The following is a 27,033-nucleotide window of genomic DNA, read 5'->3' on the forward strand; positions in this document are numbered from 1 at the left end:
GGCCGCGCCCGCCCAGCTCCGGCTCTGCGGGGAGGAGCTGCCGCTCCTTCCGCCCCGCGCCGCGGCTGCGCCGCCCCAGCGCCGGGAGGTCCGGCTTCCCGTTTGCCCTGGCTGCGCCTTCTCGGCGGCGGCTGGCTTAGCGGAGCGAGCCCAGCTCTCCGGCCCTGAGCGTAGTCGTCCTCTCTCGGGCTGCAGACAAGCAAAATCAAGGGGAAAAGGGTTCTGGACTACTTCAGCTTGTAGCTAGGATCTCAAACTGATAAATGAAGTAATCGGAAAAAAAAACCAAAACGAAGCAAAACACCAAAAAAGTAATAAATAATACATGGAAAAAAGGCAAAGAGAACGAGTCTGCAAATGCTGGACTAGGCAGAAGTGGGGAAGCTGGTCATGGACCAGCAGCTGAGAGCTGGCTGCTATCTCACCCTTCACCAGTACTTACCCACATCAATGACATACTGGGGCTTCCGTCTCTCCCATTTTACCTCTAAACAGGGAGTACAAGCCCTGGCTCTTGAACAAGCAGGCATCCTGGTGGCTGTAATACTTGTCTTTAAATAACCTCTTTCTAGGCTGCTTAACTTGCTTTTGTTGATTTTCCTCCAAGATGAGGTAGGCCAACAAAATAACCATCTGTGTACCTCAGGCGGCAAGACAGCTACAAATACGAAGTGGAGAGAGTAAGGAACTTAGTTGTCACAAGCACAGCACCCTTTGATGAGAAGACTCTGCTAACACAGACCAAACCAAAAAGAGAAATGTTTTCTGATTACTTTCCTCTTTGGTAAGTCCACATTCTGTCAGTTTGTACTCACTTGAGCTGATGGAAGAGCAGAAAAGATATATTTACATGTATTATGATGATAACTGGGTTTCAGAGTAATTCTGATTATGCCAACACCACTCCTGTTTTAAAAGGTAAAAAGGATTAGCAACAAACCAATATCTTCATAAATAACACTCTGTTGACAGACACCATGCAAAAAAAAGCACATTCTGACTTAATATAATTTGTAAGGCTTCCAGAATGTAAAGGCATCACAGAACCAGAACAAGCATAACAAAGAAAGGAAAGGACTTTTCGGAACTTATGTGTAAGCAAATAACACAGATACCTGCAACAAAATAGATTTTTCTTTATTCTTGTAATTGAGTACTCACAGTATTTCCTTTTTTTTGGTACAAAAGTGTAACATAAAAAGCTCAAAATCTACACAGAACATAGTATAATTATATCTCCTGTTGGAGCTTCTTTCCTAATCCTCTTCCAAATCCCTCACATACAAAGATAAATTCTTGCAATCCTGACATTAGGATTATTCTTGAAGTAAAACATAAGCTGTAATCTTTCTGAAGCTGCCTGCTGCTTAGAATTAGGGCTGACTGTCTGAGCATATCCATACTGCAGGGACCCACTGGGGCTCATCCTGTGCACGATGCACTGCAGACAGCAGCTGCGCAGATGCTTCTTGTAAATTGTCATTCACAATCACGTGATCAAAGAACTGACCAAACTGAGCTTCCATTTTCTTAGCTGATTCTTCCATCTCCTGTAAATCTTCTTCCTGTGAGAGAAAGTCCATAAAACTCCAGTGTTGTGTAGAGAAACATACCTGCACAGCATCTGCAAAACACCTTGGGCCACATAAACAGGAGGTGAATACATAATGTGAGTCTGCTTTGTTTCATTTACAGTTTGCTATAATAAAATACCTCTGCTACAGTGAGTTCCAGGTCTCAAAAACTGAGCTGCCTGCCATATGTTTCCCAAGGAAATACCTTGTGTCTCAGGATGCTCTATTTGCCCTAAAAAAGTTGCTCCAGTGATAAATGCTGGCAGAGAATGTTAGGGACTGGAAGGTAAATCTACGAATGCTTGTGTTCTTATTCCAAATTTTAGTTTATTTCCCCAGTGTCCATGTTACTTTCTGTCATAGCAATCATGAATCATTTCCACATAGTTATAGACTGAGGTCTCCAAAATGTTACATTTGGATGATTTGGATGCTAAATTTGATGATGATTTGCATGGAAATGATTGTGTTAAAGTGCTGTATATTCTAGATATAAGAGATGCATTTCCTACAAGCAGGATCTGTGTTTTATCTACAGAACTTAGTATAGGATTGATACTGGCACTAAGCATACATGAAATAATACATTCTTATAACTGTGAAAAAAATAATAATACTACTGAACAAAGCACATTCCAAGTATTTCAATGCAAACAGTAAATATATGTATTGACTCAAATATTGACACAAGATAGCTAAATAAAACAAAAACATGCAAAATAGCTTCTCCTTTAAGACATTTTGAAGCAAAGTGCCTCAGCCCCCTAGGTTACAAATGACAATTCTTGTGCTTCAAAGCCAATCTGGAAGGGGAAAAGAAATCCCAACAAAATCCACAGAAAAACATAATGATTAGATTTGATCCCAAAGGGACAATAATGTTTTTTTTAAGAGTTAACAGTGTAGCATAATAGAACGCATTATGTTCTGATAACAAAATCTCAGATTAATAAATTCAATCTTTTATTCCCCAATCTCACCTTGAACTTCATGTTCACATAATAATCTGTAATGATCCTGGCATTTTTACGAGTCTGCCTCATGCAGCCTATGCTGGGTGGCTTGATGAATATAATGTAGGGCTTTAACTCGTGGGTCCGGGCTATTTGTATACCCTACAAATGAAGAGTAAAATAAAGTACTTAAAGTGCATTCATCCCAGTTTTACTCCCATAAAAAGCCAATTGTTTACAACATACTGAGATCCCCTGACCTAGGAGACACTTTTTTCAGAAACACTTACTTGAAAAAGATCTCACTAATAATCCCTGGAATAGACATTGTTAAGCATCTGTAGCACACAATTACTTAATTCTGCTTGGTAGCATCATTAGGAGATGCTTTCAATCCCAGTGAATGATGGAACCGTGTCACTAACAGATCTCTACAATCAACCACATAAAATATACATTTGAAACCTGTTCTTTTTTGACTGTAAGGGAGCTACTTTTGGAACAAGTACCTCTTTATTGTTCCATGCTGGAACAAAGTATCCTGCTTTCAGAACTCCTTTACTGTATAACATTTCCTAATGCTAAGAAGTATTTTTAAATTACTGCAGAGCAGTGGAGGGAATGAAAAAAAAAACCAAAAAAAATCATAGCATATAAACTTGGTCAAACCACCAGATTTAAAATAAAGTATGCAACACAGCAGTAGTTCTGCTCACTGGTCTTACTTAATATTAATACCTTTTCCAAAACTTGTCCTTAAACCCACACCCGAAAAAAAAAATCATAGTGGCACATCTGTCCAAGTGGTAAGATTACACACCCCACGCCACAACACCCCTCTTTTTCCCCTTTGCTTAAAAATCTAAGAAGAAACCCAAAGGACAGTTTCTAAGGTGTGACCTCATCTATCTCTCACAGCAGTTTCAGTTTTTGAGTAGTACTCCACAAATCTTGTAACTTAATTTCTATTTTAAGCAGCACAAGCCACTGCCAGTCTAAGGCTCAGACACATTGGCTCTGCATAATTAGAGGGAAATATCCAAGAATTACTGAGTTATGGTGTCTCTTTACATTCAGTTAGAGGAGATGTTCAAACAGCATAGCCCAAACAGCTCCTAAGTACTAAATATGCAAGCAATTCAGAGAAGGTTAGCAAGGTTTAGCTAGACACAGCTCTAAGTATCTTAGATATTTACAAGCTCAGGCTTTTATTAGCCTTATCTTCATCAGCAAATTCAATGCAAAAATAAAAATGAATAAGCTTTTGCTTGATTACTTTAAGTGTTCCTGCTTTTACCAAAGGGTGTTCTGAGACTGCTAAGAGAAGGACAGAACTCTCAAACACTAGGGCTTGGAGGAGGAAGAAATCCCATGCAACAGGTGTCCATGTGAAAGACTAATCCTTACTTTAAGCAAGTATGAAAACTCATTTCCATACCATCCAAACTGATAATGCAGCTGCTGGCTTGGTAAAAAATGCACTGTCTCAACATACTTGTCACTGTAGTACCACCACCACCACCCCCTAAGACACATGAAAAAAATAATCTATTATTAATAAGCACCATGAGGTAAAGTGAAAAACAAGACAAAGCAACTAACACTGTTCCAATGGCTCAAGAATGTAGAGAAAATTCTTTTTCTTCCAGAAGATTCCCTGCCCCTTTACCACTCACCTGTGGTTCTAAATCTATTACACAGATCTTCCCTGCATCAAGGACTGTTCGCACGGCATCAATACTGGTACCATACAGGTACCCTTTGTACTCCCCATATTCCAGCATTCTGCAACAGTGGTGAGGAAGAAGGAAAATGAAAGAGCATTTGAGTTTCAAAAAGATTCCATTTAAAAGTGAAATCTTCAAATACAATCCAGTGATCGGGACTGAATGATGATAAAACCTACAGAATACTGTTCTCCTTTGCTCTTCCCTGCTACACTAGGCACAAAACCCATTACAATTCATCTCCAAAACATGCATTTTTTACTCATCATGGTTTTATGAATTTTGTGTTTAGAGGTTGTGACTTTACTTGTCAATGCTTGTCAATTACATACTACAAATAACTTATTAAGTCTGAAGATGTCAAAACACTTGGCACAGTTCAATGAGTGTGGCTTCTGTAGTGCTGAGCTCGTCTGTCTTAGAGAGATTATTGATGCATAGAAAGGAGCAGACACTTTTGAATATTTAGCCTTTACAGTTCAACTACTGTAACTGTCATGTGTCATCACTGCAGAGATCCTGCAATGGAGTTGTAGGTCAGGAACAGGGGTGATTTACTGCTAAATTTTCAAAAGCAGTCTGGTTTCCTGGAGAGTTAAACTCATAACTTACAAGCACATCTAATGAGCTGAGGACTAGAGAGCCCACTTCCTTTTAGAAGGATTCTGAGATTAATTGTGGAGGAGCTATTTGCAACTGCACAAACACAGTCTTTGAAGAAACAGTGTCAAGTAGTTTGACACAAATTTACACCACACATTCACAGTAAAAGTAGAGAAGCCCAGACTTGGGACTAACTACAAAACTGTATTTTCTTGGATCATGTTGCATTTTAGGTAATAAAGATGTAACTCATGTCTCCTACTCACCTGTGACTATACACCATGTTTTCAAAAGTTTCCTTCGATATGTAGTGATATTCACGACCATTCATTTCATAACTCTTCTGAACACGAGTGGTGTCTGAAGGATGATATAACACAAAAAAACCCAGTTGCAACTAAATTATTGTAACTTTATAAGTGAAAATGAGAACTTCATGAAGAACTATCAAGCAGTATTTTCATAAACAATAATATGAGCTATTTCCATTTGTTAATCCAGAACAAAAACCCCATATACTGTAATGGTTTGCCAGTAACAAGTCATTAAAAGCTATCAAAGCAGAACTGTATTTCTAGGAATGGAAGAGTAGTTTAATCCAAATAGTTGTGATTCAAAGCAATCAGGAACTGCCTTGGAACTAGTTGCACAACTCTTTATTCTTCAGAGACAATTTTTTTTTAAGTTCATTCAGAAAAATTCCACAAGTTTCCCACACTTGCACCTTCCCCTTATCTGGGACCTTAAGCATGAAGTAATGAATTTTCAGCTAGCTTCAGATATATAGTTTCCAGTTTGGTTATCTAAATTACAAGAACCAAATAAGTACAGGTAGAAATAATTTCAGTTGTTACGTCAGAAGTTAAGCTGCATAAGTCTCATCTGAGACTAGAAGGCTAATAAGGAAAGCTGCAAAGCCTATTAAGCACCAACTTCTGTTGTCTTCATTCTCATACCTGAGCACTTAAACCCTAAGAACTTGAAATGTCTCCAAGAAATGTGGTTGTTTTTGGTTTGTTTTTTTTAATTCTAGGAAAAGCAAACATTAAAGTTAAACCCAATCATGCAGATAACTTTTCACCTCCATAAAGTTTTTTATGGTTTCAGAAGCTGGAACTTGAACATACCTTTGTCTGATTTGCCAAAATGAGACAGACAGTATTTTAAACTAACCCTTAAGAAAGGAAACAGTACTGGCTTTCAGTAGAGCTGAAGAAACAGCCGTAGAGCAAAGAGTGTATAAATACACAAAGGCAAGAGGAAGGTACTTGGCATTCCCTATTCATGTTTGAATTGGGGCACTGGAGGAAAGAGGAAAAGCATTACATACGAGGTGTGGCACTTTGAAACTCTCGTGGGTTACTTGTGATTAGCCTTCGCCGCAGCTCATTCACACCAACTCCTGCAGGCCCTGGGAAGTTGGAAGAGCAGCTAATATTACTGACGGGGTAACAGCAGCTAATATTACTGACAAATTACTCCCCAGCAATATAGCCATACCCAGAAGGCAACACAGCAATACTATTTTAAAAGAAAAAACTTATCAAATACTTCCAGACTTAGAAAGGACATCTTTACTCAGTTTACTCAGGACCACAGAACAGTGCAGAACAGCATCCTCTCTTCAGTCACCACAATTAAAGTCTCCTTGAGAGCCTGCAGCCCACTTAATGCAGTATGTCCTATAACAAGCATTATTAAAGGTATCTTTCCATACTGTCCATTATTGAGATTGTTCTAGTCTGGAGTTAAATCTTATTATTATTATTGTCATATCTATGCATTTAACACTGGTTGTAGAAATGCCTCCATATAAAGAATCTTTATATTAAGTTACCAATGTTTTCTCATCATTTTCAGTCCCTGCTGAATATAAAATGGAACCACTTCCCTAATAAAACCCATTATCAACCAGCATTTGTAACCGGCTTCTTCTAAGGACTTTATTATTACTGGTTTTTAACACTCACTGTCTCAAGCAAAGAAGATGATACCTGCATTAAACTTTAACCCCAATAGTGGGGTCAAATTACAATAATTCTTGAAGTGTTCCTTTGAGAGCTGCCTGAACAGGACAGCCCTGCTGAAATTTGCCTGCGAAGGGTGAAGCTCTTACCCACGAGGATAATCAGTCTGTGCCGGTCTGTCGGGTGCCGCTGGTACCTGACCACCTCTTCGTAGGGAGCTGCCAGGCTGCTGTAGCAGCTGCTGGGGCAGCGCGAGTAGCAGGACTGCTGGTTGAGCCGGGCCTTCCTGCGGCACAGCCGCATGCTCCTGCGGAATCCAGCTGCATGGGGCAAAGGCACACTGCTGGAAACACAGCCCACGTGCAGGCAGCTACTTCTTTAGCCCAGAGGGCCTCTAAGCCACACAATATACTACCTTTCCTGAGGTTATTGCAAGGTGAAGGTGAGTGAATTTCATTGCTGCACTTGATATGACAGCTTGGTAGAATCTCTGAGCATTAAATGACAGCTACAGAGTAGGTAAAATCCCATTGAAAGTCACCTGGAAATTAGCCTCGAATTAAAGACTTCTGAAAGATCCCCAAACAAGCTGGAAGAGAAGTTTCTGACTACCTGAAGCATCTCTAGGGAACAGGTCAACTTTTTTTGATAGTGTAGGTGGTTCACTGTCATGAGGCAAGTCTGGAACATTTGCTCCAGCCTCCAGAACACATATTTTAAAGGTCACTATGGTTTAATAACCATAGAGGTAGGTTTGTTTCTCCACTTGACCATCCAACTCTGAAAGCTTCAGATATAGGTGTACTTTTCTAATGAAAGCACTCATGATTATTCTCAGTGGATGACAGACATTACTTTTGAGCAAAATTAATCATGAAGTCAAGTTTAAATAGCAGTGGCCAAGTCTCTGTAGAAACCTAACAGGAAGAAAGATTTAAATAGAGAGATTGAGCATTATTAGGAAGAAAACAGAGTAAGCTATATTCCATTTAGTAAGTCTTTAGATGATATAAAGAACAAAGCTTTTTATTGAACTTCATTCAAGCACTTAAGCTAGATCAAGCCCCAAACATTTTACTTATCTTTAGTCATTGCATACCAATAAAGACTCGTTGACCAAATTCACCAAATTCTTCCTCTTCTAGAATACAAAGAACAAATACTCATGAAATAAAAAAGAGAAACTTAAAAGCTAGATGGCAAACAATTATTACTGATTCCAAGGAAAAAAAGAGTTTCAGTAAATGTGGAAGTATGACGCTTAATATAATTTTAAAAGCACAAGACTCTATAATATCAAAATATTTCACATGGCCAATGACCAATTCAAAAGGGTTATTGTAAGAAAAAAATAAACATAGAATGTCTTGGTATTTTGGTATTTCCTAAATGAAATTTGAAACTTAACATTCTATTTGTTTCATTCCCAAGATATCTACATGCCAGACAATGTTTTGAAACTGAAATTAGTGGAAAAAAACTCCACATAATTTAAGCTTTTCAGGTAAAATTTATCTTATAAGAAGTTTTTAGTTAAAACAATAGTAACAAGTCAGTAGCTCAAAATTAGAAGCAAAAAATTTGTAACTCAGTTTCTGCCCCATAGCATGTTTGGAAAATGCAACTTGCATCTGCTCAGGTATTTCAGGCAAAACGAAGACCTGATTTTCTTTCTTTTTTTTCATTGGATCAGTGATATCTGTGCTGCAACATGTGAGCCTAACCTCTTTCCTCCAATTCATGCTGTTCATCATGAAGGCTTCACTATTCAGACGAGCCTTCTAAAACTCTGTCTTTTTAAAAAATTCAATCTCTCATATATGGCTCAAACATACCAATTTTCCAATAAACCAATGTTCAGAAAGTATAGAAACTATTTGAGAAAGGTGATTTGAAAACAAATCACTAAGGAAAAAAATGGTGCCAGTGTTTAGCTTTCTTTTCAAAAAGTACTCCTTGTTTTCCCCTGACCACGCATGTAGTTATCCAAGCTGTGCTTTCCCTTTATTTAGGCCTTGTTAAAGCAAGAATGAGATACAGAAGACATAGGCATGTTTTTAAAAGCAGTATTTGTTCCAAGGAAAAACATTCTTTTCATTTGCAAAGCTTTGAAATATTTTTAGCACTCTTTGGTTTAGTTATCTCATAAGCATGGAAGTATTGAAACAAAATTAGATGCATGTTAATTGCCCTTTCACGTCTATACATTCTTCATTACTTGTATCTTTACAATACAGTTTTACTCCTACATTTCTATATGTAGGAGTAACTAGTAACTAACAACTAGTTAATGATTATGGGAAAAACTCCTTGGCACAAAACTGCTCATTCAGGGCAATGTTCAGAGTAATGTTCCCTTTCACATCTATACACTCTTCATTACTTGTATCTTTACAGTTTTACTCCTACATTTCTATATGTAGGAGTAACTAGTAACTAACAACTAGTTAATGATTATGGGAAAAACTCCTTGGCACAAAACTGCTCATTCAGGGCAATGTTCAGAGTAATGTTCAGCTGATACATGCCCATCTACCTTCATGTCTCTTGAGTCATCATTCAAACCTGTTTAATATTTCTGCTTTATCTACCCTGTCTTCTGTGGTATGGAGTGCAATGTGAATCCTACAGGGAACAAGCAATTCAGCTACCGGGTGTTGCAAGAGTGGTAGTTCCTGCTAGAGCATAAACACAGATAAATTCTAATAGATTACTGCTACAGGAGACAGGGAGAAAAATATTAGTGTTACCTTCTTTAAGCTCCTCTGCAGATTCAGACAGAGACAGATATAAAACAATTAGTTTTGAGAAGACAGTCTATACTATGATCTAACAAAAAATCCAACCAGCATTGTCCAATGCATTTAGGGAATGTAGAAAACAGGTACAACAGACATTAAATCTAAACTATGCTATGCTTCTTTAAGAATGAATTCTTAGTTCCCAAAGAATACAAGAACTTCAGCATCTATTTCAGTATGGTAGTGCAAATCTGCAACTACTGGTTAAAGTGGAATGTAGGATAGCAAATATTTGCACCTTTATTCCTCTGACTGTGTGGATACAGCAGACAGCTGACTCAGCACTGAGCAGGACTGGCAACAGTAATCCCCAAGTGCAGCTATCAGAAACATCCTAGCTTGAAAACAAAAGACTGCCCTGCAGACCTGCTGGTTATGCCTTAAAAACTTTGGGCATTGCTTGAGAGGTGGAATAGAACAAATGCTTGTGATAAGAGAAGAAAGTGCAGAAAGAAGAACTGGCAAGTAGAGACCTTGTGGAGAAGAGCAAATCTAAGGTAAAATGACACTCTTCTCCACAAGATTACCAAATACTTCAAATGAGAAGTTTAACAGTAGTTTTATTTTAGTAAGAAATTATTTATTTTAGAAGACTTAAGTTTTGCAGAACTCTCAACGTGCTGTAAATAAGCAGCTGCTCCCTAAATGAAAAAAAATCCAACCAACCAACCAAAAACCCCTATATCAGTTTGGTAAAAAAAAAGAGTACTTATTGATCGTATTTATTATACATAAATAATGAATTTTATAAGCATTTTTTGTTTATGTATGTCAGCCATGCCCACAATCAGGAATCAGAAGCAGCTTTCCTCTTTACCACATCAGCTCCTACATGCACCGGGGATTCAGGCCTCCATATTACTGAAGGTAATCCAATTATCTGCTGACATCAGTGCAGGCCCTGCTGTCACAGCTTGCACGGGTACAACTGACGAGGGCTGGATAAATAGATCTGCGACTGATGCACGAGAAGAAACATTCACACTCTGGGATAAGAGGACAGAAACCTTACTGCTAAGGTAATCAGAGAACAAGAGGAAGACTTAAAGCAACAGGATTTTACATAATGGCTTTTCATGCCAGAATGGCTTCTGAAGCTAAAGGGGCATTTTGGTTCTTGCCACCTGCTTGTTTCTAAGACGCTTGTCTCTGAACACCCTTCTTGCAGCAGAACAACAGCAAGGAACTTAGAGTTAGGTCAGAGGAACTTACCTGACTCAAATGTTTCTTCATCTTGTTTAGTAATCCAGATAGCAAAGATATTAAAATAAATTCAAATTTTAATTATTTTCTTGCTAATGAATACCAGAATCAGAAATCAGTTTTCCAGCTTCTGTTGGACTGTCTCACATATACTTTCCCTAGCTGCCTCTACCCTGAGGTGGCAAAATACAGCTCACCATACCTGAATTAACTGCTTCATCTCTTTTCACACAGTCCTACAGGATCACATCCCTCCATAAGAGCTTCTCAATTACCTTGGAGAAGGAAGAATGAACTGCACTGCTTTAGGAAGGAACTCAAGCTACAAATCTTTACACTCAGTGTTCACAAGTAAAAACCTATTTTTGCTCCTTGTTCTCCCAAGATCACGGATTTCTTGACAAGGAATTGTGTGGGTTCTCCAAGACCACAACAATCTGTGGCATTAAATATGCAATAAGCAAAAAAGCATGGTAACTTTACAGCCACAATCCAACACCTGAATCAAAGTGGTTGGATCTCATTCAAGCAAATATTTTTGTGCTGGTCAGAACACTTGACTATAAGCACTGTACACCAGTGCAAAAGGCTCATTTTAATACACTAATATGAGATGAGCTTTCCAGGGTATGAAAAATAGAATTTTCTACCATTAAGTTCACTAGGAGAATGAGTGGTTTTATCTAGGAAATGAGGCTTTAAACTAGCTACTGCTAGTTTAAACTAGCTACTGCCTTGAAGCAAATAAAATAATCTCAAGTGAATTCAGTTACCTGTTTCCACACACTTTTCGTCAATCTGCATGTCATCCTCTACAGATCAACACAAGGGAAAAAAATTCATCTGAATCAGAAAAACACTGGAAAAACACCCTTATAGATCTTACGAGACTGAACTCAGACATCAGAAACAAGATACGTGAAGCTCAAACAATCTTTAGACATCTTTAAAGATTTTAACTGTTAACTCAAATTTAATGATGTTCTTTGTATTACAGTAAGCAAAAGCTTTTAAGTGAGTGCTCTGAAGGCAGAGAGACAAATGCATCTAACTTGAATTCTCCTCTTGAAATAATGAAAGGTTTAACATGCCTGTCAATCTGTTTATCCAGTAGATAACTATTTATTAAGTACTACCATGAGGGAATATAATTTTCTGTCTTATAGCTTTTAAATATCTTTCCAACATGCTACACTCAAGGAAAGAATTTTGCTTTTTATTTTTATTATTACTTTTACAAGGAAGAAAAGGAAAAGATCAATTCAGCTCTTTCTCAATCCCCAAACTACATCAATTTATGTCCCAGAAATGTGATCACATGAGCTTGGGCAATCTCATGGGCTCACAATACAGCACTGTTTGTGTTTTGCTCTTGCACACCCTTCCAGTTAGGCCCAGCAGGAGCTATTTTCCAGTTACAGGGCACTTGCCAGAGTATTTGTCAATCACATTCTGCCCATACAAAGAACCCATCCAAACTGTCACTCTCCTGACAGATAATGCACAGCTAAGGTTTCCACTTTAAGACAATGTATGCATCTACTAGGTGAAAACAGGTTGGATTTCAATTATGTTAAGCACGCAAAATGCCAAGAACTTGAGCTTCTTCCACATGTATTTATCAAAATGCCTAATTTCTGACAACTTTTTAAAAAAACCTGTACAACCATGTGTCATACTGGTTCCAGGTACAGAAATGCAATGCTGTCCAGATGTGATTTCCTACCTTCTTCCACAGTGCTTACTGCTCACAGCATATCCATTGAAGCAGTTAAAATGCAATAAAATTATGGTGAAAGAGAGCCTCAGCTCTAGCAAGCAATGCAATCAGTGCAAGAAGAATCCTAGGGAATTAAACACATGCCCCCTGGGATTTATCATGAGAAAAAAATTCTATACTTGCATAAAGAACCATAGAAGGAAATGGGTACAGAAGAAACAGGAAGAACATTCTTTTTCTGGAAATAATTGCTTATTGACAGAAAATTATAATTGGCAGAAAATATTTCTGGATTGTTACCATGAAAAAATTCAAGGGCAGCATAGCTTATCTTAGACCTTAAGAAAATAAGTTCTATTATTTTCTCAATAGCTTTGATGGCAAAGAAACATTCCAAACATGGCACTTCTCAGTGGCAGAGCTGGTATCTGTGTCCCCAGAAATCCAGGCCAGTAAAATTGTCACCTCAAGACTTACAGCCAATTCTCCTAGAGAGAACTGGCTGGCCTAGTCAGGTTCTAGAATGCAGAAACTTTAGAAGTTGAATTCACAGCTTCTCTTATGGTCAGACTCAAGTACACTGGAGACGACCCTCTGCACCATCTGCACCATCAATACTCCAGGTACAATTATCAGTAAGAATTTTTTTTTCAGGGGATAGTTAACTCAGTTGAAGGTTACCATATGGCTCCAGAAACAATGTCTTTGAATTAAGCTGAATTGTATAAGCTTTTATTTCAGTATCCCTGAAACAGAGACAAGATCTTTCCTGCTGTATCACTCAAGTAACTTTTCACTCACACATTGATGATTTGAGACAGAGGTGGGGCTGGAAGGGCTGGCACCACCAGAATTCTCGCTGCTTCCTACATAGAAATAAATTTATCACAGTTAAAGAAAGAAAACAGTCCACAAGCACATTATGCTCCAGTCAGATTCACTGCTTACATGTAAGATTGATCAGTACTGAACTGAGAGAAGACAGCAAGAACTGAAACGTTACCAATGTTTTAGACCACTGCAAGGACCGGAAATAAAACCAGTGTGCTATCAGAAGTATTCAAATTTCCAAATCAGCAGCCCAGAAGTACTAAGAATTTATATAAAAGTACAGGAAGACAAGCCATACTGTGGTACAGACTCCTGGAAGTAGAAGATGTGCTACTGGTAGGGGTAGTAGTACTACTGCCTCCATTACTGCACAGAGCCTCTTGCAGCCTGAGTCACCCAGTTTGATTTCACCTTGCATTACACAGACTGCAGGTAGGTTTATATTTATCACAAAGTGAAGTTTATCATGTGTGATTGCATGGCCTTACATTATCCTGGGGGTACCACAGGACACGTGGTTAAAGGATCAGATTGAAAAGTTTGCTACAGCAGTGTAAGAAGTCTGATTCTGAACGCATGTAATGTAAAAATAATGGTCTATTTATGCAGAAAATAATAGGCAAGAGACCCTTGATCTTTCTTGAGTGTTTGGTTTTTTTTCTCTGTTCTTCTAATCTGGTCTACTCAGTTTTCACCAAAGCTGAAAAGGTCACTCATGCATCACAGGACATCTTTAAAAATACACTATGCTTTAAGTATCCCTCTCTTCCCTTTGCTTTTTTTTTTATCATAGATGATGGTCATTTAGTAGTCAGTCAATTTCCACACATCTTACAGCTGCTACACTCCACCAGATGCTGTAGCAACCAGCATGGAGACTGGATAAGTGCTGAAAATTTCCTAAATGGCAATTTGAGATTATACAGGTGCTTTCAAAAGCTCCTTCTCACACAGGTGCTCTTAAGGAAAAAATAGCAACAAGTCAGAGAGCAAAAAGAGGAAAGATGTTTGTCAGATGTCACTCTGAATCATACTGCTACAAAACTTAGGAAAATTTTGAATAACTGGCTCATTTTTGAACAAGAAATCAGGAAAATGATATTTTTTACCTTTTAAGAAGATGATTTGAGGGTATGAGTCCAGCACAGGCACTGAGATCTGAAACTTTCCTGGCCTGCCACCAGAGAGCGTCATTCTGATCCACAATCTGGAGTATTTCACCCCTCTTAAAAGGCAAACCTGCATCAGCACATGGAATGGCAGGATCCTGCAAGGGCCAGTAATCTGCCATTGCTCGCACATACAGCTAGTAAAGAAAACATACAAGAGTGAGGGGAAGCCAAGTCTAGAATGGATACAACACAGGCTTCACAATCACAGGGCCAGATATTGCTGCAACTTCAGTCTAATGATGAAGTCAAGTTTTAAAAACCAGATCAAGCCTTAAACACTCTCTGTTCATTAAATGAGAAACAAAAAATTCTCATATATTATGAAAAGAATTAACCTTCTACTTGTAGATCACTCTGAAAGTGCCTTTATTACACAGTTACATTTGTGCTTACTGTCTTTGCTGCTTCAGCAACAACATACTGATGTCAGCTGAGAGGCAGCCATAAAGGCAAGGTAACACTTTAGGGATTGCAATCAACTTCCAGGCAACACCATGTCTTTGTATCACACAACTGGGCACTATTGCTACCAGCCTGGGAAAAGAAAAAGAATGTTTCTTACTGTTGTTTGGTTGCTGACAGGCCGATCAGAAACTGGAATTAATTTGAACATAATTGTCCCCTGAGACAGGGCCTAAACGATTAGAAAAGAATTAAAATATGGTTGGTATTCAACACAAGTAATCAACATAGGCAAGACACAGCATGGCTTGAGGATACTGCAATGTTTCTATTACAGATAGAATTCAGGTAGACAGACTTAATGTGACAATACTGTATTTTTTCCAAAAGGAAACTTAAGAATGCAACATTAAAGTTTTGTTAAATATTTTTTAATTTAATGCAGCCTATGTTTCATTGTAAGTATATCAAATTTCAGCATTGATTCATACCAAACTTTTCTACTGAAATCTTATTTAAATTAGCAGCAGGGTCTGGTTAGATGGGTGTTATAAAGGGGGAGGAACATAATTTAGTAATTAAACAGTCCAATAGAGTTTGTGTTTCTTATACCTAGAAATGTTACAACCATGGCAATGGCACATAGATTCTGTATGATTACACACAGAAATACCTCACTGGCTGGCACTTAACAGTCAAGAACCCTAAAAAATTGTGTGCAAAATGACAAAACAGGGACACCTCAACAGATTTCTTCATGAGAATTTTGACACCAGTAACTACATTGCCCTTTTCTTGCAAGGTCAGGTCATTCACTCTGCTTCAGTCCATTTTGTAATATGGACTCTTATTAGAGTAGCAGCTTTCCACAACTTTCTTGTGGAATATTTCTGAGTGACACTTCTAGAAAAAGGTATGAATCAGTGAAGGCTGAATAAATTAGTATTTTTTCCAGAAGCTGCAGATGTAATGGTCACAGTCAATTTCTGCCCAGAACAAAAGTTAGATTTAATTCTGCTTTCATATATTCTGATTTAATGAGCTTTTGGGAACTTCATTCACAGGAAGGAAACAGCCTGAAATTTTTAACAGAAAATTCAGATTTTCTCATGTACAAGAGTGTATAAAAGTGCAAGCATACAAATAATATTAAAGGTGCAAAGTAGAAAACATATTTAAAAATATTAAATACCAGAATATTAATGACTTGCTCAGGCTCAAGTCCCTCAACAGGAACTCCATTTACTTCCACCAGTTTGTCTCCAGCATACAGCAACCCTACCATGAGAACAAATATGAAAACAGCAGCAGGAGTTTTATCACAGCATGATTTATCTTGGATAGGCAAGGCAGGGTCACAGAAATATCACAGGTTTGTAAGTCAGCATGAAAATTTTCCTGCACCATGTGTGGAGGAAGGCATTTTGGATTCAGGCTGCACTGCCCTGGATGGGACTGCTACAGGTCACAAGGAGCTTGCATGCTTCAGCTTTCTTAATCCTTTCCACTCCCCCATATGACATCTTTACAATCTACTGATGATTTCCCTTAAAATTCGCATCGATATTTTAATATTGCTCCATTTCCCAAAGTAAATTATGAACCTATCCTATATTAATAGACCACGAGACTTGGAATCAGATCCCTAAACTCCAGGTCCTTTATAGTAAAGTCTTCACAATATTGTTCTCTTTTCCATGTTTCTTTAACTCAATAAAAATATTAGTCAAACTAGGAACTTAATCAGCTATTTTCTGCAAGGTAGGTTTTCTTCTTTATGCAAAGGTCAGAAGATACTAAAAGGAACTATTTTATAATGATTACAGTTGAATTTTACTTCTGATGTTTTACATTTTAATTACATTACATTTCTTAAGGGACATGGAACACATTCAATTCTAGGATGACAAAGTAGTAACATTTCCAAGGAAACTCCTTGTAAGATTGCTTAGCTACTAGTGCTAAGCAAGGTGTTTAGTAGAGTAGTGCTGAAAAGTATTATTACATATTCCGTAAAGCCCATTATCTTCTAGAATCACCAATGTTTACTATTTCTCCATTAGGGAATATGCTGCATTTCATACTACACTGCATTTTGGGATAGCCAGGTATTGGTGCCAAGAACACATAATGAAAACTGAATTTCTTCATCAACTCAGTCTAAAACAGCAAATTCATCTGAAAATCTATGAAATCAGAATGAAAGTCACTGCAATGCATCACATGCTTACAGTGCTGTCCCATGTGCACATCATCTTGCTCTATAATGGAAGATTAACTGGAGAAGCTAAGGTAGTATCTTCAAATATCTTATTTCAAGTTCAGTTTTATGTACCACTTTGTTTCAAATTCCACGTACCACTTCTGTCTGCCAGCCCACCATGGATCACACGGGCAACTGTTATGTCACCTGTTATCTCGTGGCGTTTAATGGTGGCACCCTGGCATGTAAGAGCAAAGAAAAAACACATTGGTCACCAAAGGACCCCAGTAAATTTCTTTCCATATCACAAGTCTGATCTTCACGCTAACACAAAGGCATTGAGGGATACAGCCTTTCTACCACAACATGGATATAGCAAAAACCACAGAATCATGGAATAAGCTGAGTTGGAAGGGACCAAAAGGATCACTGAGTTCAACTCCTGGCCCTGCACAGCACCATCCCCAAGAGTCACATCCTATGCCTGAGAGCATTGTCCAAATGCTTCCTGGGCTCTGTCAGGCTTGGTGTTGGGACCACTTCCCTGGGGAGCCCATTCCAGTGCCCAGCCACCCTCTGGGTGAAGAACCTCTTTCTAATATCCGACCTAAAACCTCCCCTGACCCAACTTCAGGCCATTCCCTCTGCTCCTGTCACTGGTCACCAGCAAGAAGAGATCAGTGCCTGCCCCTCCTCTTCCCCTCACGAGGAAGTCGTGACTGCAGTGAGGCCTCCTCCAGGCTGAACAGACCAAGTGACCTCAGCCACTCCTCACACGGCTTCTCCTCAAGGTCCTTCACTATCTTCCTGACCCTCCTTTGGACACTGTCTAATAGTTTTGTGTCTTTCCTGTATCATGGCACCCAAAACTGCCCCCAGCACTCGAGGTGAGGCTGCCCCAGCTCAGAGCAGAGCGGGACAATCCCCTCCCTTGCCCAGCTGGCGATGCTGGGCCTGATGCCCCCCAGAACACACTTGGCCCTCCTGGCTGCCAAGGCACTGTTGACTCATATCCAACTTGTCATTGACCTAGACCCCAGGTCTCTTTCCACTGCTTTCTAGCACCTCATTCCCCAGTCTGTCCATACACCAAGGCTGCCCCATCCCAGGTGAAGAATTCAGCTCTTTCTCTTGTGAAACTTGACATAGTTGGTCATCACCCAGCCCTCTCCTTTGCTGAGGTCTCTGCAGGGCCTCCCTGCCCTCAAGGGGGTCAACAGCTACTCCCAGTTTTGTATCTTCTATGAATTTGCTCAGAACTCTTTCTGAGCATAAATGTGTCTAGATCATTTATGAAGCTGTTGAAGAGCACAGGGCTAAGGATGAAGCCCTGCAGAATCCCACTAGTGACAAGTCTCCAGTCTGATGTAACCCCAGATGGCTATAAGCCTTTTTGCCCAACCCGTGAGCCACCTGCTCACCCATCCCATAATGTGTTTATCCAGCTGTGTGCTGTCCAGAAGGATACTCTGAGAGACAGTATTGAAAGTTTTCGTGAATTCCAAAAGGATTACATCAACTGGCTTCCTCTGATCAGCTAGCTGGGTCACCTTGTCATAAAAGGAAATCAGGTTTTATAAGTAGGATTTTCCCCTCAGGAAGCTGTGCAGGCTGTGACCAATGACTGTTGTCCCTCAGGTGTTTTTCAGTACCTCCCAGAATAATCTTCTCCATAACTTTACCAGGCACTGAAGTGAGACTGACAGGCCTGTAGTTTCCAGGGCTGTAATGTATTAGTACTAAATCCTTCAATGCCTTCAACTTCCATCACTCTAAAATAACATAACTGATTGACAGTTAGCTGTAATATTGGGGATAAAAAAGATTTCTATCTTTTCCTAAAACACATTAGCTAAGATATACAATGTTTGCTGCTTATAAGTACATATGATTACTAAAGAACTCTCCTCCTTTCCTTTATGTTTTTGCCATAGGAGTAACTCTCAATCCCATTTGTTTTTATCCCATATAATGAAAATACATCTGCCAAATGTTCAAATGCTGAGCAGACAAGGCACTGAGCAACCTACACCTACACCATGCATGGCTAGATGGTCTTCTCAGGTCCTTTCCAACCTCAACAATCCTTGTGATTCTGTAAAATCTGGACAAGAATGCACATAATCCTCATGACATTCCTGGGAAGAACCCAATATGCATCCCATGCATTATTAATTCTTTCTAAGTTAAAAAAATTTGACAGACATAAGGAAGGTCCCTCACCAGAGGCTGGTTGTTTTTCACTAAGCAGACAATCCTCATAGCTTCTTCATTTTCAGGTATGTTGTCTGGCAGTGGTGGAAGGGTTGGCTCAAAATCTTTCTGGGCCACAGTATCATGAGCAGATAGCAAGGCCTGTTAAAAATGAAAACAAGCAAACCAACCTACCCATAAGCAAAAATCATACAAGAGCAGAGCTTTAAACAGTGACTGAACAGAAACCAGAAATCACTGAATGTGTTCTTTTGTGAACACAGATCCCTTGCATATATTGACATTTTCTTCTTTCTACCAAGAAAATCAAACCATGAAAGTTTTAAGAATAGTTCCTCTGTTTCTTGTGGAAAACCTTCAAAAGATGAAAGAAATATTTCTATTTGGAGCTCTTGAGGATGCAGGTTCTGCAATTTCAAGGAAAATTTGATTTATGTATCAGAATGAACTGCCCATAATGAAAAACTTTGCAAGAAACATCTTTCAAACACAGCCTTAAGTAACAGGTAGTTCAGATACACAGTCCACATTTATCTCATGATCAGATTAGTTCATCATTTAGTAAACTATGTCTCTTCTGGCCCCTTTACCAATTCTTGTGAACAGCTGCCCATCCATTTCCACTCCCATTGCAGAGTAAACTTTTTCTTTCCTTATGCAGGACTTGCCTTGAAGTGTGGAGAACGCAGGAGCCGTCTTAGCTCTTTGATCTCTCCTGACTGAGGGGCTTCATGCAGTAACTCTGCCACCTGATAAATGTCAGAAAACAAGCACAGAGATGGATTTTAGAGGACAGTTCATTTAAAAAGCTCTACACTGAATGTAAAGGAATGGAGACAGTGTAAAGCTCCCCCACACTACGTGAGTCAGAGGATGTCCATATGGTCTGCTCTAGAACTGGACAATATGACCACAGCTGCACAACACTCAGCCAGGCTTAATTTAGTTCAGGCACAGTGCCATGTGCTCTAAATCAGTTTTTGCTCCCATTTCTCAACCAATTTCATCACTAGTCTCAGTTTCTCTACTTCATCATTAACTCTCCCACTAATTAAAAGATTTAGAATTCAGCTATTATAATTAGAAAAATCTAAAAAGCTTTTCAATATCCTCATGTTAGTCTCCTGGATTGTAGCCATAACACTGAACCACAGAGTTACATGGGAAGAAAAATACATGGTCAGTGATTAAACAATTAACAATTGTGTTCATTACACTGGCCAGGATTTGCATAGTGCAGCAACCACAGCTGTGCCCATTTCTCATGCCATGCTCCCCCCACCATGATTAAACAATTAACATTTGTGTTCATTACACTGGCCAGGATGTGCGTAGTGCAGCAACCACAGCTGTGCCCATTTCTCATGCTGCCCCCCCACCACAGTAAGGGCTGTTGAGTAATTTTACAAACATGTAACGAGAGTTTCAAGTTTATATACTGTACTTAGACCTGAGACACAGAATAAATACCAGAACACTTAACTGCAGCAGAGTCATTCATTCAGTATGGATAAGTAAAAGCAATAAACTGTGCACACAATCTCACCTCACGACTCAGCACACGTGCCTGCAGTGTGACAGGAGCTGGTCTCTTTGCAAGATAGTGTTGGAGGCATTCATAAATCTGTTGCATGCCATAACAGACAAAACAAAGCAATGATGACATTGACCAGTTCACATGATCATATAGATACATACATGACGAGCAATAGAAAACACTATTTCTGGAAACTTCTCAGTCCAACTACAGCCCCAGAGTCTGCAATCTCAATTCTTAATATCTGACACATCTGGGATTGAGTCTTGAACTCAATGTCTTTCCATATATCAGGTAGCTAGCCCGTTTTACTGTAGTTTTGAATTTTACTAGAAGAAAAGCTGTCTACACAGGTAAATAGCCTGATAGTAAATTCTCTGATTTGTAGCCTGTTTCCTTCCTCTAGCTGAAGGCATAATTGCTGTATTTAAATTGCCCTTATGAGCATTCTTATCCAGTAAAAGCTCCTCTTTAAAAGTTAAAGACTTTAAAAATCCTTCTTAAAGAAAAGCAGAATTTTTACAGAATTTGTCTCAAAGATTAAATTCTTCTCAATATAGAAACACCTGTCAAAACTCTGCTCTCTAACAATGTAAGATCTTCAATTACACATCAGATGAATGCGATAAAAAATAAATTACAGTGTCACAGGCCAAGAAGTGGGATGCATAGCCATACAGAAACTTAAGAACAGGAAAGACAACTGAGCAATGATGTGTTCAGTGTCTCTCCCCTGGCCTTAATACAGACAGGTGAAGTAGAAGAGCCTAAATGCCTAGGACATTATGGAAGAGACTACTTAATTTTCCTTTAAAGCATAAGTGGTTTTGTCTACTGTGACTGCTGATGTTAGAACTGACATCAAGACTATCAGCACTTAGTGTCAATAAGCATTTATTGTCCTCATATGGCAAACCCAGGTAGCTATTCCTAGAGATTGTTCTGTAGGCAACCTTTGCTTTCCCAGCGGTGTGGAAGCTCACCTTCAGCAGTGCTTGCAGCCAGCGAGATCTGAGCAGGTCATAGAGCATGCCAACGCCATTGACATCTCTCTTGCAGAGCAAGCTGAGCTCTTGCAGCGCTAGAGTCAGAACATGAGACACACCTGAGCCCAAGAAACAGAAAAGCGCAAGACACTTCAGTGCAAAGAGAAAACCAACAAAGCCAAACAGTGACCCAGACCTTGGAAATGCACCTTTCCTCAATTTGTACTTCTAAGAAATGCACAGACATTTCCTGTCTCCCTTGCTTTTTTCCTGCAATCAGCTCTGTTGCATAAGAGCTATTTTACCATGTTATTAGCCAGCAGGGTTAGGTCAATGCTAGCAATTTGCAACTGACATGTGAGAAAACCATGCAGGCAATCTCACAGGTAACAGTCTGGGTTCAAGCTCGTACCTCCTACCCAGAAGAGGTGAAACAACAAAAAACTCCTTGGCTTTTGAACATCAAGAATCATTCCAATTGTTGAGTAGTAATACTTCAGACACATTCATCTCTCTCATGACTCAATGGAAGAAGAGTCATAGAGATCAAGGAATAGAGAAAGAAAAGAGAAAGAAAACTGAAAAAGAGATGCAAAAGTTACCATTATCTTTACTGCTGACTGTTGGCACCTCCATCTTTTCCTTTATTCAAGGAACTTCCACTCACTTTGAATACTGCATTCACACCACGTTGGTTTCACAGAGATGATGAACTAGGGAAAACAGCACCCTCATATCAGAATACTGTCAGGTATTTTACACTGATAAGGAAGCAGAACTCAAAACAAAGGAAGAGGTGGGCAATAATTTGTATTTAAAGTGCACAATGGGTGTAAAAAATAAATATATGAGTCCCACCTGTAAATTCAGCCACCCAGTAGCATCCAAGATGCAGACAGACAAACCACAACTGCAGTATGGCATTTTAAACTCTTTATAGAATTGTCATTTGCTTGCTTCATTAAGTCATTGAAAACAGAAAGCTGTTTGGTCCATCTTCTAGCTCTCTAGCTTCTTAAGTGTACCACCATGAGAAGTCATACTTTTTCCTAGAGACTTATATCTTGTTTTTTACCCATATAGCTTGGAAAACAATCATATTCAAGGATACATTACATTTAATTCCTCTTAATAGTGACACAATATTAAAACTGAAACACTGGAGTTTCTACTGAATTTTCATTGAGCAAAGATATTATTTTGAAAAAAGGGATCCCTGTCTCTATCACTATTAGAGTTTAAGGTCTTTGAAAGGTTTGTTCCACAGAGATTTCAATTATTTTTCTCTTATTTCCTCACAATGAATTAAAAAACCCAAAAACCCCAAGCCCAGATAAACCCATTTCTTACCTTGCTGGTATCATCATCTCTCTCAGGCAATTTACAATAGGTTGTCACTTTTAGAGATGGAATCAAACAAGTTATTTGCTAATCTAAAGATGTGTTGCTGATTTCTTTAATTATAAAAAGCAGCATATACTACCTTATTTTTTTCTTTAGATTTTAAAATCAGCATTTTTAAGCAATGCATCAAGACAACACTTACTAATTAATATGTATCTATGTCACATGACCTTTACACAAATAAAATATGCACTTCTGAAATTTTCTTTCTAATTCCTTCCTTCCCTTAAAATTCTGTAGCAACCCATCACCAGCCTATAATGTTCTCTTCAAGTAAAACTGGAAGAAGTTCTTCAATCTGCTGTTCGTGGCAAACAATGCAGTACAGGATTGCTTCAGAGAATTCTCTGAACTCTTCTTCTCAAAGAAGTATGGAAATTCCCCAGGGAATACCACACACTGCATTTATACCCTAAAGCATCCAGAATCTATGTATGAAAGCTCTTAAGCAGTTCAAAATCTTCATTACACCCTAATGATTTAACTTCACACTTGATAAAAGTGTAAAGATATTGTCATGATTAGCAGTATTGTAGGTTACTCTTAAAGAATTAAATATTTCAACTGGCCACTCAAGAGATAACTTAGCCTACAAGCACAAAAACTAACATCAAATATCTGAGCACCTCAGGCAATAGTGAACCCCAGTGCCTCACAGTGAATGCGTTACACCAAATTCTGCTAAATACACAGTAGTTTATTTCCTGGATTTATAAAGTAAAAAGGCAGCCATTTTCCTCTAGATTGCTCTATAGACAGAAAACAGCAAAGGTACAAGCAGGAAAAGTATTATCTTGATCTGCTTACAAAAGCAGAAGGCATTACTGTCACTTTTACTGCATTTAATATTTATTTTTAGAACACGCTTCCTCTCTCTCCTGTTAAATAGTAAAACTGCTTTCAAAAGGCAGTGGAAATTAAGGGAGACAAAAGTCATAAATTATGAGATTATGATTCAAACATTTTATTACTGAGTCTGGGTAATTCATTTCAAGTTACTTCTACAGGATACTCAATGGTACATTGTATTGAAATTCTGACCTGAAGACTGCTTTTACAATTATGATTTTTTCTTTCAAAGATTCACAAAAATATAGTTTGATCCTCCCCCAGTACAACTGGGGTTTGAACTGCAATTATTTAATATTTTTCAATAGTCTCGGTTCTTTTCCTTAAAGAATTTGCCTTCCCCATTTTTTAGCTTAGTTGATCTACCTAATGATGGATTTAACAAAGCAGGACATGTAAATCTAGTAATGAAAATCTGTTTCTTAATAGAGACAAAGCACTCGAAAACAAAAAACATTTCTGGAGATGCTAAAATTTTTCAGATTCTGCTAAAACACAAGCAATATAATCCCCCCCTTTAAAATATTCAAGGGATTAATTTTTCCCCATAGAGCATTGCAGCTTCTGGTATCAGTACAGCTTCCATAGAGAACAGATTTGGGAGCAACTTGAGTGTGTTTAGAAATTTTGGACACAGTTTATCCTGCAGGTGAACCTTAAATTTCCCAAAAATCTGGGAAAGCTACTGAAGGTTTTACTTGCCTTGTTGGGTGAAACCCTCAGCTACAGCTATCAGAGTTCTAGGAATAAACCTCTCCATCCATTGTTGTAATCTTAAACCACAGAGTTTATGCTCACATTAACAGAAGTGGCATTTGAACATCAAAATCTGTCAAGTTCTGATAACAGCTCACCTCAGTCATAAATTAGTAGCTGTTTTGTATTTACACACAACAAAAGGAAAGCAGCTTCCAACTGTGAAGCCTGGTTTCAGAAGCTGTCAGTAGCAACAGATGCTGAAAAAGTCACTCCCAGAAGAGAGGAAGAGTTACTTCTTTAGAAGGAGACCTACTGGATTGCTTGCTTAAGGGCAAAGGTCAGAGTTCAAATAAATGTAGAATTACTACTGTGCCTTTATTTCCTAAGACTTATATCTACGTAGACTCCAAGGCCAGAGCTCAGGGTCTCCTCATCCAGGGATCTAAATAAATTAGATGGAAATTCTTGCTAAAAGGCTTACCTGACTAATCTCCCAGGCAGTGTAAGGGCCTTCCCATTCACGTGTATTGCAAGCAATTACAGACTGCCATTAACAGAAGACATTTCTCTTTGCTGTTGTTAGAAAAAGAAGTGGCTATCCACACTGAGTGTGCCAGAATTTGAGTCAAAATGAGTCAGTCACCTCAAGTCTGCAAACATCAGTTATCCCAAATCTGAGCTACTCCTTCAGCAGCAGAGTATGAAATTCCTTGACCCTGTCAGACAGACGAGAAGGTCTTATTGATACAAGGCTAGAGCTGCAAGGGAACCTAAGCCCTGTTTTAATAAAGTTTCAGAATTGTCTTTAAGTGGATAATTTTGCATCTTGTCAAGCCTCTGAAGGGGACAACACCAGAGAACCTGACATCCAGAACATCGCTCCCCTGCTCTTATACACTGCTTTGGTTAATATGTTAGACTTGAGCCCTTTTTACATGGAAAACTACTCCTATCTTTAAATTTGCCAAAATTAATGATTTGACATATTTATTGACATATTTGACATTCCTTGAGGGAAGGAAACACTCTGTGAAAGCTTTTGTTGCAAATAAGCCACTCTAAATCTGCAAACCGAGTAGGCAAAAAATGGAGGGAAAGATTCAACAACTCAAACCACATACCCTCTTCGGGACTTTTTTTCTGCATTAAATAAGCTTAATTAGGCCAGTGTAATTACTGAAGTCTGACAGCTTATTTTCTAGTCATTCTGCCTCCCTCCAACAACCTTAGGTCTGCAGTGGTGGGGCGAGTGCCTTGTTTACATGGGGTAAGGACTGCCAAAACATCGCTCCCCAAAAGAGCAGCACTCAGAGAACACTTGGATGGAGTCATGAGGGGCAGCCAGCTTTACTTTCAGATGTTTACTGCCAACAGTTTGGACTTACAGAAAGCCAAAGATGACCAAAAGCCCCCTAAATAAACAACCAACCACTGTATTGATACTAAATCAACTTAGAAGTACACAGCTAGGTTGTTCAAAAAAGGATTTGCTTTACAGTCCTGTATCAGTCACACATTTTTCTGCATTATCTCTCAACATACCAGAACAGATAATTTCCTAACCTATTTCTAAAAACAAGTATAGTATTGTGAAGATTAGGACTGAGGGAAAAATTCCCTTTCAAGCTCTAGCTCCACATTCATACACCCCTCTAATGTTTAGCTAACAAGAATTAAAGAGGTATCAGAAGTTTAAATAGCTTTGCTATAGCTATGAGAGGAAACTAATTTTACATTTACATGGGGGAAATGCATTGTTGCAGAACAATGGTTTCAGTACAGTGCAAATTTTCTTACCTGCAAACCCCACAGAATACGCCATGTTCAGCTCATGGAGAATTTCCAGAGGGGAAGAGTATTGGTTGGATGTTAGTGCAGCAAGTAACCTCACTGCCCCAGCTAATCTATGGACATCCTCTCCTTTCTAATCCGCAGAAACCTAACCTTAGAACTACTCCTTACCAGGGAGAAGAGAACAAATCCCCTTAACCCTTTTCTTGCATTAAAAAAATACTTTACATCATCTCTCACCTAAATAGCTTCTTATTCTCATCAACTTTCCCAGTCATCACTTGGGGTCTGTCTGCAGCTACCATGCCTGTGATTGCAGTGACAATCTGTAACACCAGTGTTGATCTTCTGTGGCTGGTTACAGGATTTCTGCTGCAGCACAGGAAATACCCGGCTT

The 27,033-nt window shown here is 38.8% G+C and overlaps 1 protein-coding gene across 1 annotated transcript; it reads right to left on the reverse strand.

Annotated features, from left to right (window-relative positions):
* Positions 1-1,113: 1,113 nt before the first annotated feature.
* On the reverse strand, positions 1,114-26,667 carry MPP4 (membrane palmitoylated protein 4). The gene is given in 22 exon segments (XM_039698329.1): positions 1,114-1,565; positions 2,555-2,689; positions 4,204-4,312; positions 5,124-5,217; positions 6,188-6,268; positions 6,974-7,144; positions 7,924-7,965; positions 9,575-9,589; positions 10,838-10,858; positions 11,602-11,640; positions 12,555-12,572; positions 13,350-13,414; positions 14,489-14,685; positions 15,114-15,185; positions 16,146-16,231; positions 17,313-17,394; positions 19,380-19,511; positions 20,039-20,119; positions 20,917-20,994; positions 21,891-22,012; positions 22,496-22,555; positions 26,643-26,667. Coding segments are annotated over 22 exon segments (1,917 nt in total). The 3' UTR covers positions 1,114-1,373.
* Positions 26,668-27,033: the final 366 nt, after the last annotated feature.

The sequence above is a fragment of the Passer montanus genome, unplaced genomic scaffold, assembly GCF_014805655.1.
Source record: "Passer montanus isolate IOZ18808 unplaced genomic scaffold, ASM1480565v1 scaffold1, whole genome shotgun sequence".
NCBI lineage: Eukaryota > Metazoa > Chordata > Aves > Passeriformes > Passeridae > Passer > Passer montanus.